The 18,556-nt window shown below is 33.8% G+C and overlaps 1 protein-coding gene across 1 annotated transcript in view; it reads right to left on the bottom strand.

Moving 5' to 3' along the window:
* CYLC1 (cylicin 1) overlaps positions 1-18,556 on the bottom strand; it is a 66,828-nt gene that overhangs the window by 6,861 nt on the left and 41,411 nt on the right. The window contains exons 3-6 of the mRNA XM_007534015.3: positions 14,631-14,684; positions 8,838-8,878; positions 6,322-6,440; positions 1,700-3,367 (exon numbers count right to left, since the gene is read on the bottom strand). Of these exons, the coding sequence (XP_007534077.2) occupies positions 1,700-3,367; positions 6,322-6,440; positions 8,838-8,878; positions 14,631-14,684 (1,882 nt within the window). The remainder of the gene's footprint in view (positions 1-1,699; positions 3,368-6,321; positions 6,441-8,837; positions 8,879-14,630; positions 14,685-18,556) is intronic.

The following is an 18,556-nucleotide window of genomic DNA, read 5'->3' as shown; positions in this document are numbered from 1 at the left end:
CCACCTTAAAAGAAGTACTACTTACCAGTATCAAGAAAGTACAAAGTTATGTCTCAGTGATAAAAATAATGTGTGCTTTTATATTCATTATTATGACAAACTGAATGATAACTATGCATATAAAATAATATCAGAGACTTGACACAAATTCACTCACTTCTACAATCTATTTTTAAATGTTTTATAAAATTATTCACTGATCTCAACTTGTTTTCTTTATATTTTATTTAATTTTCATAAGTAACTGTCTACCACTGAATTAATCTCTCATATTATCATCTAAACATGTTCGTTGTTAATCTTTTTGTGGTCTCAAAGTTCAAATTTTGAGCCTGCTAGGTAAGAACTCAACTTGGAGTTCATGTTTTAGAAGAATGTTAAAAGGATTTATACATTATAAAAATCATTAAATATAGATGAACAAGGGTGATCTACACATAAAGTCTTAGCAACCTAGCATAATTAGGTATAAATTCAATAGGGCCAGGAAGTGGTGCACCTGGGTAAGCACACACATTGCATTGTACAAGGATGCAGGTTCAAACCCCTGGTCCCCACCTGCGGGAGGAAAGCTTCACAAGCTACAGGTGAATCTGTCTCTCTCCCTCTTTATCTCCTCCTCCCCTCTCATTTTCTCTCTGACTCTATCCAATAATAAAGTACATAAATAAATACTTGTAAAATATAAAATATAAATTCAGCATCAAGACCTAATCATATCTCCATATGCTCTGAATTGAACAGGCTGAAGGGCAACTAGACTTACTAGACTTAGGATATATGATGAACACTATTTGACAGCAGAGCAAACTGAACCAGACAGAGTGCTCACCTGGTGTAGTGGCTCTGCACATGGACTCTGAAACAGGAGAGCTTTAAGTTCAAACCACGTTCTCATGAAAAGCCAGAACTTTACCCCTCTAATTAAAAAACAAAACAAAACACCCCCAGAAAATATGAAAAAGTATTAAGCACCAAACCAAACATTAGGGAACCAGCAATGGTGTACAACATGGGAAACAGAAGTCTCCATATCCATGAAGATGTTTAATTATGTTTTCACTTACAACTGAATTTTGCAGGAAGGAAATGGAAAAAATACTTGAAGAAGATAATTTGAAGTTTAAAAGAATATTTATCTCTTCAAATGAGATATAATTGCCTTTAAAAGCCTGTTATTAAACCATGGAGTTATTCATGACAACTTAACTTAATTTTTGTTTATTGGTAGGAATAAGTTTAGTTCAAATGTGGATCAGATGATTTAATAGTGTGCATATCTAAATCCTGGCATGTTATGTTTCTACCTTCTGATGCCTGCATTTTGTCTGAGTTTCTAGTACATTCAGCAACTTCCCAAGTAAGGTCTTTGACTCACTTAAGTTTGAATCATAAACATTTTAATTTTTTTTCCTTCCTAAAGATACCACTTATGTAATATGCTTATATTTTCAGATAACTTAAACTATTTTCTTAGATACAAACCAGTTTTCCAGCTCCAAACGTAATACTATTATTTATTTTTTAAACATTTGTTCTGTAACCTTTTTGAATTTAAAAAAAAATATTCATTTTTCTTACCTGTGAATCACAAACTTGTCAAATTTCTACTAAAGGAAAAATATATAAAATCAAACATTTAAAAACGTTCCATTTGCAATACAATTTTCTCTAAAAATTAAAACAAGAGCAAACATACCAAAGGAGCATGTCTTGGTTTTGGAAGTGGAGTAGTCATCTTGTCTGAACAGAGAGTTTTCATCTTCAGTAATGGTAGGAGAGGCTCACAGGGAGGTAGTTTTGGTCTTTCTCTTGATAAAGGAACTCTACCTACACATAGATTTTTTTCTTTTCCTTTGAATGTAGTCTTTCTAAATAAGTTTTTGGATTCTCTCTTTGGTCCCGGTGTTTCTTTCTTTAAATCTGTAGATGTAGCATCTGATTCATCAACACTTTTCTTTTTCCTCCCAGGTTTATAAAATCCTTCTTCAGACTGAACATTTGCACTTTTGATCATTTCAGACTTCTTTTTTTGATCTTTCTTGGAAACTTCAGAAGATTCAGCACCAACAGACTCAATACTCTTTGCTTCCTGTTTTTTATCATCTTTCTTAACTTTTTTGGCACCCTTGTCCTTTTTCGATTCCAATTCAGATTCAGTTTCAGTAGACTCTTCAGATTTTATTGCAGACTTATTTGTTTCATCTTTCTCTAAATCTTTCTTGTCCTTTTTATCATCTTTTTCATCTTTTTTGGAGTCCCATTCAGATTCAGAATCAGCATCAGTAGACATTACCTCCTTCTTAGCATCGTTCTTCTTGTCATCTTTCTTATCTTTCTTACCCTTCTTTGACTCTATTAAAGATTCAGACTCAGCGTCATTAGGCAATGAATCCTTCTTTGCATCCTTTTTCTTGTCACCTTTCTTTGAATCTTTTCTGGTCTTCTTTGGATCTTTCTTTGCATCCTTAGAGTCTTGAGAATCTGCATCAGTAGTCAATGAATCCTTCTTTGCATCTTTTTTCTTGTCTTTTTTTGAATCTTTCTTACCCTTCTTTAAATCTTTCTTTGCATCCTTTGAGTCTACGGAATCAGCACCAGTAGATTCTGTTTCTTTATTTGCATCCTTCTTTTTGTTGTCTTTCTTCATAATTTTCTTGTCCTTCTTTGCATCTTTCTTTGCATCCTTTGAATCTACAGAGTCAGCATCAGAGTTCTTTGACTCCATTTTTGAAGGTTTCTTTGAATTATTTTGTGAGGAATTTTTTGGCCATTTACGAAAACACTTGAATTTATCACCAGATTCCTCTAAATACACTATTGACTCCATATTTGAGCTATCTTCCAAGGAAGGCTTTAATATATCAGAATCATTCTTTGAAATGTTAGAACCCTTCTTTGAACATTTAGATTTAGTATCTTTCCTACTGGAATTGTTTGATATTTTTTCTTTTTTTGAATTTTTCACAGAGGCTGCCTTAAAATATGTAGATTTTAAGTTTATTTCTGATTTGAAAATTGACTTATTAGATAGTTCACTTCCACGTGATGGTTTTAATGAAGTTTTATCTGTCTTATTTCCTTTTCTAGGTTTCTCAGAAGCTACTGTTCTATAAAATTCTGCAGTTTTTTCTTGTGGTCCTGTAATTTTCTTGACACGTTTCCTAAAATTTATCTTTTTGTCATATTTGGACATTTTAGATTGATTCTTTTCATGACTAATTTTGGGAGTACAATTTTGTCTAAATGGAATCTGTTTCCTAACAGTTAAGTAAATAGATGGCCTTTGAAATTTTTTTCTTAAAGAATGCCTTATCCACATGTGAGCTGGCTTCTGAACTCCCTCTGGTTTTCTTATGTCATATCCCTGAAAAACATTGTTAGAATAATAAGAAGAAATCTGAATGAGTTGCATCCTTTTTATACTAAAACATAATATTTATCTAGTTATTCATCAACTATTTATTGTATTAAAGTAGTTGGCATAGTTCCACAGAGGAAGAGTAAAACAGATACTAAGAAGTATGCTCCCCACTAAAGTATAACCAGAAATCCACAAGAAATCACAGGTAAACCTCCATAGCTTACAACAAGGTTTTTAAGAAAGATCCATAAATATGTTTATCTGATTGTGGTGATTATGGTGTGTAGGACTGGAGAAAAGAAATGTAGCAAGAGATATGTTGCATGGTAGTTATAGGCACCAAAGCTATTTGTAGACTTTATTCTGTTGGGCAATGAGAGAAACACTAAACATTCTGGTGTCTAATAACAAACTTTAATAGAGTTTGATAGATTGTGCTGCTATAGAAACAGCTATAGGAAGAAGTACAAAACAACTGATCTGAGTGCTGGTGTTTTAAACTAGTGGCAGCTGAATCCCCACCTCCTTTCAAAGAATGTATTGATGAGACACATGACTGTGATAGGTCCGGGAGGTGGCGCAGTGGATAAATCATTGGATTCTCAAGCATGAGGTCCAGAGTTCAATCCCTGGCAGCACATGTACCAGAGTGATGTCTGGTTCTTTCTGTCTCTCTCTCCTATCTTCATGAATAAATAAATATTTTTAAAAAGGAGCATAAAAATTAATCAAGAAACTATTATTTAAATAGGATGAAGTTTCTTAAAGAAAAGTCTCCAAATACCAAACAAAAATTCACCACATAATAAAAATTAGTGATAATAAATAATAAAAAACAACAGAAAACAGTCCAAGAGATAAAAAATAATTACAAGAACACAAGATAATCTTCATTGATGAGACTGAATATTAAAAATTACTGATAAGGTCAGGGAAAATAGCTAGCTTGGATAATGCACCTGCTTTGCCAAGTTTGTGAACCAGGTTTGAGCTTGGTCTCCAATGCACTGGAGGAATCTTGGGTGTCTCTGTCTCTCTCTATCTGAAAATTCAGTCTGTAGCAGTGAAAGATCAATGATGAAGGAAAAATACAAAAATAAAATCAAAACAAAACGTATTTCCAGGGTTTGGAGAGCTCATTGAATAAAATTCAATGTCTTATGAAATTCATAATAGACTAGATATAGCAAAGGAGAAAACAAAAGTTTAAATTAAAAGAAAATTATGACAGAAATGGCAGAGTAGAGAGAAGATATAAAAAGGAATAAATTCCCGTAAACTTGGCAAAGCAGGTGCACTATTCAAGTGATCTATGTTCCCTGGCCTTATCAGTCAGCGGAGAAGCAATTACAGAAGCCGGGCCTTCCACCTTCTGCATCCCACAATGACCTTGGGTCCATATTCCTAGAGGGATAAAGAATAGGAAAGCTATCAGGGGAGGCGATGGAATGCAGAAATCTGGTGGTAGGAACTGTGTGGAGTTGTACCCCTCTTATCCTATGGTTTTGTTAATGTCTCCTTTTTTAAATAAATTAAAAACTATTAAACACTATTTAAAACTATTAAAAACACCAGATTCCACTAGAAGGATAAATGCAAAAATAATTGGCATTTCAGAAGGAAAATTGGGAAGGAAAGGAGGCGAGACCATTTTTAAAGAAATAATAGAATAGGACTTCATGAAGCTTAGAAAAAATAAAGCTACCCATAGAATTCTGCAGTACAGAAAGTACTCAGATATCTAAAGGTAAAATGAACTACACAAAGATGCATCACTGCTAAATTACCAAAATTCAACAATAAATGAAAACTACTGAAAGCTACTTTTGGGGAAGCAACACACAGGACATATGTACCAGTTATTCATCAAACATCTCATCAGAAACATTACAAACTAGAAAAGTGTTGACTAACACATTCACATTAAAAATAAAACTATCATGGGAGGGGGTGGGTTATGGAGATTGGGTGGTGGGAATTGTGTGGAGTTGTACCCCTCCTACCTTATGTTTTTGTTCATTAATCCTTTCTTAAATAAAAAATTAAAAAAATAAAACTATTAATATTGCCAAAGAAGAATAGTTTACCCTGTAAAATTATTCATATATAATGGAAAAATAAAGGAATTTTTAAAAGATAAGTGGAACTTAACACACTCAGATCTGACCTGCAAAATTGATGAGAGGTTATTATTCTACAAGAAGGGATTTTCATTTTAAACAATCTAAACAAGGTTTAATCTAAACAGCAATACTCAATCAGAAACATTAGTAACAATAGTTTTTTTCCCCACCAGAGTTATTACTGAGACTCAGTGCCTGCACTGTGAATCCACCACTCCCTGTGTTCAGGTTTCCTCTTTTTAAATTTATATTTTATTTGGTAGGACAAAGAGAACTTGAAAGGAGAGGAAGAGATACAGATGGAGAGAGAAAGATGAACACCCATAGAACTGCTTCACTGCTCTTGAAGCAACTCCCCTCCACAAGTGCTCAGCTGGGATTCAAAAGTAGGCCATTGTGGAGAGTAATGTGTGCTTTACTAGGTGCACCATCCCCTATGCCCCAGCAACAATAATTTCTGACAACAATAAAACATAAAATAGGTAGAAAATGACAGTATATGTATAGTCAAATGACTTCATGTCACTGCTATTTTTATGAAGCAAGACTGATATAACTCTTAGTATAACCCAAAATCTAAAAATCTGCAACAGAGACATTTAGGGAAAAAAAAGAAGGAAAATAATCACCAAGGAAATGCAAATAGTGGAGAGATTCTATCAGTTGCATCATAAGATTCTCCAGTCAGTCTAGCTTATTAGGTATATAATAACTTTAAAATAGAGATTTTTAAAAATATCTGCCACTAACAGATAGTAAGTTCAAATATAATACCTAAATTATATGTAGTTGTATTGTACTAGGTTTATTTAAAGTTAATTATTTAATACTTACAGGAACTGTAATGTGTAATTCTCTAGGTCTTGATCTCTTTTTACTACCTGGTTGAGGTGATTTGGGAAATGTCAAGGCAAAATATTCTTGACTCCATGATTTTGTGCTTGATTCACTAACTAAAATGACAAAATACAATAAAAAATTCTGGTAAATAGATTTTGATTAGCACCGAAATATTTTTGAGTAAGGAATGTATTTCATTTTTACTTTTGTTTTAATTCATCATTATGCTTTTAAAGACATATTCATCTCCTCTATAATTATTGACCTCTGAAAATTTGTAGTTTAATATAAGAATTACTTAGGTAAATATTAGTATTAACAAACAAAAGGATGTAAACCAAATTCATAACTCAAAATATAACTTTATCCTCTTTAGTTTGCGTTTTTATATTATAAACAGGGAAACTAAAAGCTATTTACCCCATTTCATTCTTTGTTATATTTAAAATTGCAATTTAGCTTTATTTTCTAGAATAACCAATTTTTATTGATCATTAACTTAATTGTAATGGTTAATATAGTCACAGATGAGATTAAAAATATCACTGTTAGCTACTCTTCTGTTAGACTAAGAAAGTTGTGAATATATATATATATATATATATATATATATACATATATATATTACTGAACTATTAAGAATGATTAATTCATCTTCTTCACTTCATGTTGGATAGAGCTTGTGGGAATTGGACAAAATAACTAGAACCATAGGTTTTTTTTATTTTTTTTTTTAGCATGAATGGGTGTTGGATTTTTTTTTTATCTGTGGTCTTTGTTAGTTCAATTATAACATGTCTTGGTATGTATAGGTCTGAATCAGTTCTGTCTGTAACTTTCTGTTTCTCCTGGATATATGTTCATATTCCTAGTCATGCATTTGAGAGTTCTCTGTCATTAAGGATGGGTTCACCTGTCTCTGCCTCTTCCCCTTCTGAGATTCCTATTATTTGGATGTTGTTCCTTTTTAGTTTATTCCAGATGTCTCTGGTGCTGATTTCACTATCTTTTGATATTTTTTCTAAGTCATTTACTATTTTCTTCTTTACTATTTTCTTACCCATAGTTTTTCTGATATTATTTTCTGTCTACTTGTTTACTTTCTATTCCCTTCAGCCTTTGACTCTCAATTCAGCTACTGTAGCTTTTTACACTGTTATTATTTATACTTCAGCTATCCTGTTCTGTTGCCCAGTTACTCTGGCTGATACTTTGGTTAAAGCAGTTGATAATTAGGCTATCTTGTCTTGTCTCTTTACTTGGATTATGCTTCATCTTGGATTATGCTCTTGCTCTTTTTTGGGCTCTCCTCTGTTCTCTTGTGTCCTTTGAGAGTTTCTTCTATTGTTTTCTTCATTATCTGTAGCAAGATCTTTAAACACTTCAGGGATTCCCTCAGGGATTTTTGACTGAGTCTGATTTATTTACACCTTTTAATTTTTGCCTTGCTTAGTTGATGGGGGGGGGGTGGGAAGAGAGTGTTATATTCTGTCTCCCCATTTTGTTTAGTGTAGGCTCTTACTTAGCTGACTCTGTGGCTAGTAGCTTGTGGGGTTGAGGACTGCAGTAATTAAAAAGGGCTCAGGGATGCACTTTCTCCATTGATGCTGCTTGGGAGGGAGGATTGAGTTATGAGTTGTTTTTCACTGAGGAAGTGCTAACCAAGACACCAGTGAATTTGAGTGAGGCATGTGACTACAGTAAGGGTCACTTTATTTGTGTTAAAATGGAACCCCAGTTCCTGCAAAGCACTTTGCCCACTGCTACTGCTTACAGGAGTAGGTTATGAGTTTCTTTTCACCTGGGGAATGTTAACTGAGACACAGGCAAATTTGGGTAAGGTATGTAGTTTGTCAAGAAGGGCCACTTAAGTTGGGGTGGGTCATCTACAGATTCCTCCACTGTTACCAATTCCCCAGTTTAGCACAGAAGCAGGAACCTGTTAGTTTCTTATTGTGGCTTCTGCTAGAGTTCCATCATGTAAGTTCAGGCCTTACTGCAAACTGCATACGGTCTCCCGCTCACTACAAACTGCTTAGTTTGTGCACTTGGAGGCCAAGTGGGGAACTTATGTTACTCATCTGTGCTATAATTCTGTTCTGTAGTGTTCAGACCTTCCCTTGCTCACTGGAGTTGCATTTTGGTTTGTCTATAAAGATGTCTGTTTGTATTGGGATTTTTCCACTTTTTTGTATGTTGTTCTTGAAATTCTGAGTTTATTTGTTAGCCCTTCAGACCCAGTACTAACTATTCTGTAATCACATTTGTCTGAATTAAAAAAAGGCTTTATCTGCCTATCACTATCTTACCAGTTTCCTAAAACCCATATTAAGGACAAAATTATTTTAATACAAACATGCAGTTAATACACATGGACATGTTTCTCTTAAATTTTAACAAAAATCAGTATATTTTATACTTTATCGTATTGAATGTAAGATTTTAGGCATTTATCCCGAAATTTATTTTTAGTTGTAATTTGAATAATATGAAATACAAAGAATTCTTACTTGGTATGAAATTATCATATGACTTCATGTTTACTTCTTTTCTGTTAAAGAAAGAATATATTTTAATTATATTTGTACTATAGTGAATAATAATGATAATAACTTAAAATAAATTCAGTCTATATCAACATTTGAGAAATTTTATGCATTCTCTGAGTTTCATTATTTAAACCTTCTAACTATAATTCAAATCACACTTCCACTCTTGTACCAAGTTTTAGATTAAAAATACACATTTTCACTAGAAAATTGAACAGAAATGAATGATAGAACACTTGAGATAAAAAATCATTTGAAAAATTCTAAATATATAAAATATTGCATTCAGTTATAAAGTATGTTATATAGATTCAAGCCACTATCAACCTTTCTCCAAAAAAAATCAATAATAGTGAACCTCTATTTCCTCTAAAGTCACTAAGTTCTGAAAAAAATCATAACTTTCAAATGTTTTTGAACTTAAACCACTATAGTATACTTGATCTATTTGTAGTAGACATTTGCTTATGATAATATGTACTAGTCAAATTCCATTCATTTCAACCTAATATTTAGAAATATCAAAATGACTAAAAAGTATACCTAGACCTATACAGGGGCTCTGGGTTTAGGTTAAGCAAATTCATATTTTAAACTTACAGTAATTAAAATATTGAGGTAATATTGATTTATAAGAATATATATGTTTTAGATAAACATTTCACAACTCTTCAAATTGTATTGTTACATTATATCCACCACAAAGGTGTCAGTTTCCCGCACAATCATTGACTCACTATACTACAGTACTATTTAACACACAGTCCCCTTTGGTAAACAGAGTTCTGCATCAGAGTCTTAGCATTGTTATTATTAGTTTTTTCATTTCAGTTTGTTATTTCTTATGCTTATGTAAAATATGTCCCAGAAATGAATGCATTCATCTAGTTTTTGACTATACCTTTCCACTTACATTGCTTAGAATGAACTTCTTCCATTTCATGAATATTGAGATAAAAGGTAAAAGCTAATCCTTTCTGACCAATGACTGGTGTTTCATTGCATAGAAATGAAGCAAAAAAGTTTTTACTTATTTATCTGTCATTGGGCCCTGCATTGTTTCTATGTCTTGGCTACCAAAAATGGTGATGCAGTGCATATATGTGTGCATATATCTTTTTTAAATCAATGTTCTGTGTTCTTTGGATAGATAAAAGTAAAATTTTTGGATCTTATAGTAAGTCTGACATTCCTGTACACACAAGATGGGTCAGAGAAAAGGGGGATGAAAGAAACAATTATATTCACAATTGAACCAAAAACAATAAATTACTTTAAGAATAAATCTATCAAAAGAAGTGAAAGCCTCTACAAAGAAAACTATCAGACACTGCTAAAACAAATAAAGGCACAAAGGAATGGAAAACTATATCCTGTTGACTGACTGGAAGAATAAGCATTGCTAAGATGGCTTTTCTACTTAAACAATATATTCAATGCACTCCCTTTACTACTGTGTTTATGCTGCTGGTAGGACAATCCCAACTACATTCAAGGAAACAAAATAAGTGACAGTTATATTTGTGTAGAACCAAAAGAGACAATTAATAATCAAAAAATTATGACAAGAAAGAAAATAAATATATGATTCATGCTCCCTGACTTCCAAGTATATTAAAAAATGTTAGTAATTAATACAATGTGACATTGGAATATAAGTAGATAGTCACACCAATGGAACAGGATAGAAATTCTAGAAACAAAATCACACATATATGGAAATTCAACAAAACCATCCAATGGGGAAAAGAAAACTTCTTTATAAATGGTGTTGGAAAAACAGGACAACCATATGAAGAATTAAAAACTAGATTATCAAACTATGCACCCAAAATATAGCTTGATAAGGAGGAAAAAAACGAATGCTAGAAGTCAGTATTTAATGAAATAATACATAAAAATTTCTAAGGAAAACAATTTGAAAGTTAAGAAATTTTATATTTTAAAACATTTTATTTATTTCATATCAAAGAATTTTATATGAGCGAGAAAAAGTGAGAGAGATAGAAGTCATTGTATAACCCTGATACTATAGCATTTGAAATTAAACTGCAAGCCTCAGGCAAATAATTTATGAGCTCTGCCTATTGAGTTCCAATTCAAAAAAAGTTTGGTCATTGAAAAACCGTCACAACTTTTGGATGACTTTTAATTACATAAATACATGAAGAAAGGGGCACAGAGTCAGAAAGAAAGTGAAAGATACCGTAGCACTGATTTTCCTTTAATGTGGTTGGGGCTGGGTTTGATTCTGAGTTGTACATATGGTGAAGCAGAACACTATCCAAGTGAGCTACTTAGTTAACCCACTGAGTTGATTTTTTCAAATAGAGATAGAAACAAAAGGAGAGAAGGAAAAATACCACAGCACTGAAGTTTCCTCCAGTACAATGGGGTTGTACCCAAGGCAAAAATAGTCTAACTTAGAATTAAATTTTCTTTTCTTTATTTATTAGAGATAAAGAGAAATTAAGAGTGGATGGGGAGAGACAGGGACACCTGCAGGCCGGCTTCACCGCTTGTGAAGCTTTCCCTCCATAGGTGGGCCAAGGGCTTGAACCCTGGTTTTTGCTCACTGTAATGTATATGTTTAACCAGGTGCTCCACCACCTGGCCCCTCTTTTTTTAATTATTAGAGAGAGATAGAGAGAAACTGAGAGAGGAGGGGGAGAAAGAGGAGAGAGAGACAGAGGGACACCTGCGGCTTTATATCACCACTCATGAAACTTTTCCCCTGTAGGTGGAGACCAGGGGCTTGAGCCCAGATCCTCAGCACTTTAATGTGTGTGCTCAACCAAGTGCGCCACTGCAGGGCTACATTTTTTTTTCCTATTTAACACAGGAGCCTATGTAACCTCTGATATCTTGTCAGTCTGAGCCTGCAATCCATAGCCACATCTAGGAACATTCTAGGTTTCACTCATTTCAGGACCAGTCTTCCTCAAGTGGCATAGTATGTTGACCCAGCCTGCCTTGGAGACTGGGGCAGTTTCTACCATTGCTGTCCTACATTGATGGCAAGGTCCTGTAGAGGCCCACAAGAAAGTTTATAATATTGTTTCTGATGGAGATGACTAGTGATGGTGGAGAGAGGCATCTATTATAGTTCTAGGCCCACAATATTTATGTAAGAATCCAAGGCTTCCCTGACTAGAGCCCCAGATGACGTGGTGGCCTGACAGTGATGAAAAATATGGGCCCTGGGTCATATCAATAAGGTTACCAGTTAATGGTATTCACATACTTCCTTCATATTTGGCAGCGTATCTCTTCCCTAATACACCTCTTTAGGCCTATTCTCAACTCTGAAACCATCTTTTCATCCCCTCTCAATTTCTCTTTGTCCTATCAAATAAAAATAAAATTTAAAAAGTAAAAAATTACTTAGAAAAAAATCATAGGCAGAGCTCACTTCCATTTAAGTTTTTGCACATCTTCAGTAATTTGATTCCAACTGCAAGGAAAGCAAAAGAAAAAAATATAACAATGGGACTACATCAAAATGAACAATTTCTGAACAGCAAAAGGAATCACTGCCATATCAAAGAGACTCCCCAGGGGATTGGATGAAAATATTTATATGACATATATCAGCTAGAAGACTGATAACCAAAATACACAATGAACTGACCAAATTCACCAATGAAAACACTGACAACCATACTGAAAAAATGATGGCAATATGTAGACACAAACTTCCCCAAAGAAGAGATCTAAAGAGCCAATGATCAGAAAAATGCAAATGAAAATAAGGAAATATAACTTTATGCCTGTGAGAATTCCATACATTAGGAAACAGAAACATCAACTGTTCGACAGGCTGTGCGAGGAAAAGGACTCGCCTATATACTGATGGAAATGTAAGTTGGTCCATTCCCTATGGAAAACAGTCTGAAGATTCATCAGAACTCTAGAAATGGGCCTACCTTATAACCCAGCAATTCCTCTCAGGGATTTTGCCTGGGAAGACAAAACCACCTATCTTAAAAGACTAAGACACACATATGTTCATAGCAGCACAATTTCTAATAGTTCAGACTTGGAAGTAACCCAGATGCCCAATGACAGATGAATGGCTAAGGAATTTATGGTATGTATACACATTGGGCTACTATGCAGCTGTTAATAATGATACATTCATTTCCTTTACAATAGTATGGTCAGACCTTGAAGACATCTCCTTGACTGAGACAAGCAAGAGAGAGAAATAACAATGCCAAGTGATCTCACTTACAGGGGGAATTTAAGAATAATTAAGAGCAAGGGAAACATACGGTGAAACTTGGACTAGGAGTAGCATATTGCACCAAAGCAAGAGACCTTCAGAAAGGGGGAAACAGACCAGAAGAAGAGATATTAGGGTCTTGCTGTGTATCCTAGGTACTAATCAAGAGGAGATGAGAGTTTGTGCTTATATGTTAAAGACTATACTGTTAACCATTAACCCCCAATAAAAATAAAAATGAACAAAAGTTTGAAGGTGTGTGCAATTTCTGGAATGTGATAAATACATTAATCTACATTAAAATCCAACAAATTTAAGGACTGGTGATATTATCTTCATGGTAAAAACAAAAGGAAAACATGCTAGCTAATAAGGTAAAAGAGTAGTGAATTTAGTAAGATTGTTTATCAATTCAAAGGAAAACAAGAACAAAGCAATGATGAAAGTCTTGGTATAAATTAAATTTTATTTATTTTATCTCATTTTACTTATTTTAGATAGAGACAGGGAGAAATTGAGAGGGAAGGGGAGGAATAGAGGGAGAGATAAATAGAGATACCTGCAGCACTGATTCACCACTCATGTAGAACCCCCTGTGCAGGAGGGGACCAGGGGCTTGAACCTGGCTTCCTGTACATGGTGACATAAGTATGTGCATTCTATCAGGTGTGTCACTACCCAGCAAAAAAATATTTTTAATTAGATTGAATTTAAATCCTAAAATAAAACAATCACATAAAGAGAAATAAACTATATTAAATGTGAGTCAAATAAAATGTAAAATAAATTTAAATATCAAGCTACCTCCATTTAATGGAATACCTGCATTTAACAATATTGAGGTATATATTTACAAATGTGACAGGATGTTGGATCTCATGTAAAAGTTTTTTTAAATAAAAATTTGTGTATTCTAAATAAATCATTTTAAAAGTAAAAAAAAAATCTCAGTAGGATATGCATCACCACCTAATTATGTGATTCTTATACAACATAGACTTCATATTTGACAACAAATAAATGTTATTTTTTAAATAAAAAAGAGATATTGTGCACACACTCATCGATATACAGGAAACTATACTGTAAAAAACTAAATTAAAAAAAGATAAAGGAGACATAATTAGTCTCATTAAGTGTCAAAGTAATGAACTTAATATGGATTATGTTTACTGCCCACCGTGGAATACATCTATGATCAATAAGAAAAGTAAACATTTTCATATAAAAGCATATTAGATAAATAATGAATCACAAAGTTAGAAAATATTTTGGACAATGTTTTGAATATCATACATAAATATATCTAAATAGTTGTGGCATGTAAAAACCTACAAGGAAATTGACAAGTTTAAATATTTTAAGAAAAGATGAAAATCAACATTAAATTGTATATTTCAAGAAATTCAAGATATAGAGCATAGGATGGAATTATAAGGAAAAAGGAGAAAAACTAAAGTAAGAGAAAAAACAGATTGTAAATTGTGTCATATATGCTGAAGACACCAAATTGATAGTTATAAACTTACCGACAGAGGGAGTTCTGGGTCTGAATGTCTTCATTTATCATGTTTCCCAAACACCTATAAAATAACAATAATTCAATACTCTTCCAAGAAGATTAAAAAAGGCAATCCTCTGAAAAGCGTATAATCTTAAAACCAGGCAAGATCACAAATGGAAAATAAGAGAAAATAAAATTATGAGGAAGCACATATGTCATATATATATATATATATATATATATATATATATATATATATGCCAAAACCCTTAGATGCTTTATTAAATTTATTACATATAATTAATATATATCAACAAACTGATAGTTACTAAAAGTTAGCTTAACATTTAAAATTACAACATTAATATGGTAGAATAAAAGAGAAAAAATTAAACGATCAACCCGATTTGCTGAAAACATTATTGATAAAATCAGTAATTTATAGCATTCTCAAAAACAAATACTAGAAGGAAACTTTCTTAGACTAATAGGAGGAATTTACAAAAACAAAACTAACAAAATACTCAGTATGTAATGCTGTAAATTGCTTTCTTTAAGAAGAAATCAAATTCAGTTTAACATTGTACTTGAGCCAATATTAGTCATTGCAGTAATACAAGAAAATAAATAAAAATTATAAGAATAAAATAGAAACGGGGGTCAGGCAGTAGTGCAGAGGGTTAAGCACACATGACATGAAATGCAAGGACCTGCATAAGGATTCTGGTTTGAGCCCAGGGCTCCCCACCTGCAGGAGGACTGCTTCACAAGTGGTGAAGTAGGTCTGCAGGTGTCTTTCTCTTCCCCTCTCTGTCTTCCTCTCCCTCTCTCAATTTCTCTCTGTTCTATCCAACAACAACAACAAAAACAAGAATAACAATAAGGGCAACAAAATGGAAAAAATGGCCTCCAGGAGTAGTGGTTTTGTAATGCAGACACTGAGCCCCAGTGATAACCCTGGAAGAAAAAAAAGAAAAAAAGATTATAATAGAAAGGAAGAAATGAAACCACCATTACTCATGAATAATGTTTGTTCACATAGAAAGTTCAAAATACAGGCATAATTATAGTTAGAATAAAGTAACATGTTGTTAGATACAAGGATCAGTTGTGTGGGCCAGCAATTGGACTAAGTATCCAAAGAAAAAAGATGAACAAACAAAAACTATGTAGAAAAGCTGTCAGAGTTCAAAATAAAGTCTGTAACAAGACAATAAAAACTGTCTAAACCCACACAAGTGAAGAAAACAGAAGGTCCTCTCACCCTCCCCTCCAAAAAGCCATAAAAAATAAAAACAGGGAGTCGGGCTGTAGCGCAGCGGGCTAAGCGCAGGTGGCGCAGAGCACAAGGACCGGCATAAGAATCCCGGTTCGAACCCGGGCTCCCCACCTGCAGGGGAGTTGCTTCACAGGCGGTGAAGCAGGTCAGCAGGTGTCTATCTTTCTCTCCTCCTCTCTGTCTTCCCCTTCCTCTCTCCATTTCTCTCTGTCCTATCCAACAACGACAACAACAATAGTAACTACAACAATAAAACAACAAGGGCAACAAAAGGGAATAAGTAAATAAAATAAATATAAAAAAATTAAAAAAATAATAATAAAAAAAATAAAAACAAACAAAAAAACTCAGACACAGCACCACCTGCTGGCTGAACCGCAGATAACACATTTAAGCAGAGCATGTTCAGCGGGGAAGCAATTACAGAAGCCAGACCTCCCACCTTCTGCAACCCACAATGACCCTGGGTCCATGCTCCCAGAGGGATAGACAATGGGAAAGCTATTGGGGAGGGGATGGGATATGGAGATCGGGTGGCGGGAATTGTGTGGAGTTGTACCACCCCTATGATTTTGTTAATGTCTCCTTTCTTAAATAAATATAATAATAATAATAATAATAATAATAATAATAATAAAAACAAAAACAAACAAACAAAAAGAACAAAAATATTTGAAAGGTATGTCTGAGTTTGAGATCAGAAAACTTATTTTAAAGGCAATTCAAGATTCCAGCTGTAACAGAAAACACAAATTCATGATATCAGAGAACATTTAATTAAAGAGCTACAAAATTCACAAATAAAACTTTGAATGGAGATTCATGAAGTGAAGGAGGCTCTGAGAGGAGTTAGATATTATAATATAGGCATTGTAAATAGAATAATTCAGTTAGAAGACAGAGTAGCAGGGCTAGAAGATAAAACCACATCACTCTCTGAGTGTAAGGCTGTTGGAAAGGAAAAACTCATGAGAAAATGAAGCATTTCTGGATGAAGTAGCAGAATCCATCAGAAAACAAACATAAGAATTATTGGACTACCTGAATATAAAAAGGAGAGAAGAGCAGAAATAATATTCAAATGACTAATAAAAATTAGAAAAATAATAAAGTTTCCATGTTTTTACTTCATATAAAGGAACAGAGTGATGGAGAGATATTATATCAATGAAGTTGCTCCTAGATAAACAACTTGTCCATGTAGTATAAGAATTTAATATTAGGGGAGTCGGGCTGTAGCGCAGCAGGTTAAGCGCAGGTGGCGCAAAGCACAAGGACCGACATAAGGATCCCGGTTCGAACCCCGGCTCCCCACCTGCAGGGGAGTCGCTTCACAGGCGGTGAAGCAGGTCTGCAGGTGTCTATCTTTCTCTCCTCCTCTCTGTCTTCCCCTCCTCTCTCCATTTCTCTCTGTCCTATCCAACAACGACAACAACAATAATAACTACAACAATAAAACAACAAGGGCAACAAAAGGGAATAAATAAATAAAATAAATATTAAAAAAAGAATTTAATATTAGGTAATAATCTTAACAAGGTAGACACTCTACTAATAGCCCTGTGTATTCTTCTGTCTGTATATTCTTTTTATTATTAGTGATTTAATTATGATATACAAGATTGTGGGATAAAAGGGGTTCAATTCCTGCCACTAGAGTTCCGCATCCCATCTCCTCCATTAGAAGCCTCCCTAGTCTTTATTCCTCTAGGAATATGGACCAAAAGTCTTTATGGGGTGCAGAAAGTGGGACGTCTGACTTTTGCAATTGTTTCTCTGCTGGTCATGAGTGTTGACAGGTCAATTCACACCCCCAGCCCATTTCTATCTTTCCCTAATGGGATAGGACTCTGGGGAGGTGAGGTTCCAGGACTTGTTCAGTAAAGAAAACACAATGCCCAGTAATGTTATGTTAGATTGTATAGCTCCGAGAGATATATTTTGGTCCTAACAACTGACATCTATGCACATAGAAACACAATCTTTGCAGACTTGATCAAGTTGTGATGAGGGTATATTGGATTAGAATAGACCTCACTACAGTGATTAGTATCCTTATAAGAAGTGGTTAAGAGAAAAAGAGAAATATATAGCAAAATTACTCAAAATGAGTGAGGAGTAATTATAATTGATGAAACAGAGTTAGAAAGAATCACACAAGACTATTCTGACCATCTATATAGAAATAACTTTGACAATTTGGAAAAATTGACACATTCTTAGAGACATATCAACTGCCAACTTTGACTCAAGAAGAGGTAGATAAACTTAACAGGCCAATAACTAAAGCAGAAATTCTAACAGTTATCAAAAGCTTACCAAAGCACAAAAGCCCAGGTTCAGATAGCTATACTAATGAATTCTTTAAAACATTAAAAGAACTAGTAGCCATTCTCCTCAAACTCTTCCAGAAAAGAAAAGAGGGAATACTTCCACATTCTATAAGGCTAATATCACTTTGATCCCCAAAGCAAGAAGGAACTCAACCAAAAAGAGAAAGCTATCGACCTATATCCCTGATGAACATTGATGCAAAGATCCTCAAAAAATTTTAGCTAAGAAAATCCAATAGTATACTAAAGAATAACCCACCAAGACTAAGTGGGATTCATCCCTGGGAAACATGAATAGTTCAACATCCACAAGTCAATCAATGTAATCCACAATATTAA

Source organism: Erinaceus europaeus, chromosome X (genome assembly GCF_950295315.1).
Source record: "Erinaceus europaeus chromosome X, mEriEur2.1, whole genome shotgun sequence".
In the NCBI taxonomy this organism is placed as follows: domain Eukaryota; kingdom Metazoa; phylum Chordata; class Mammalia; order Eulipotyphla; family Erinaceidae; genus Erinaceus; species Erinaceus europaeus.
This window is presented reverse-complemented; position numbering and strand designations above follow the sequence as displayed.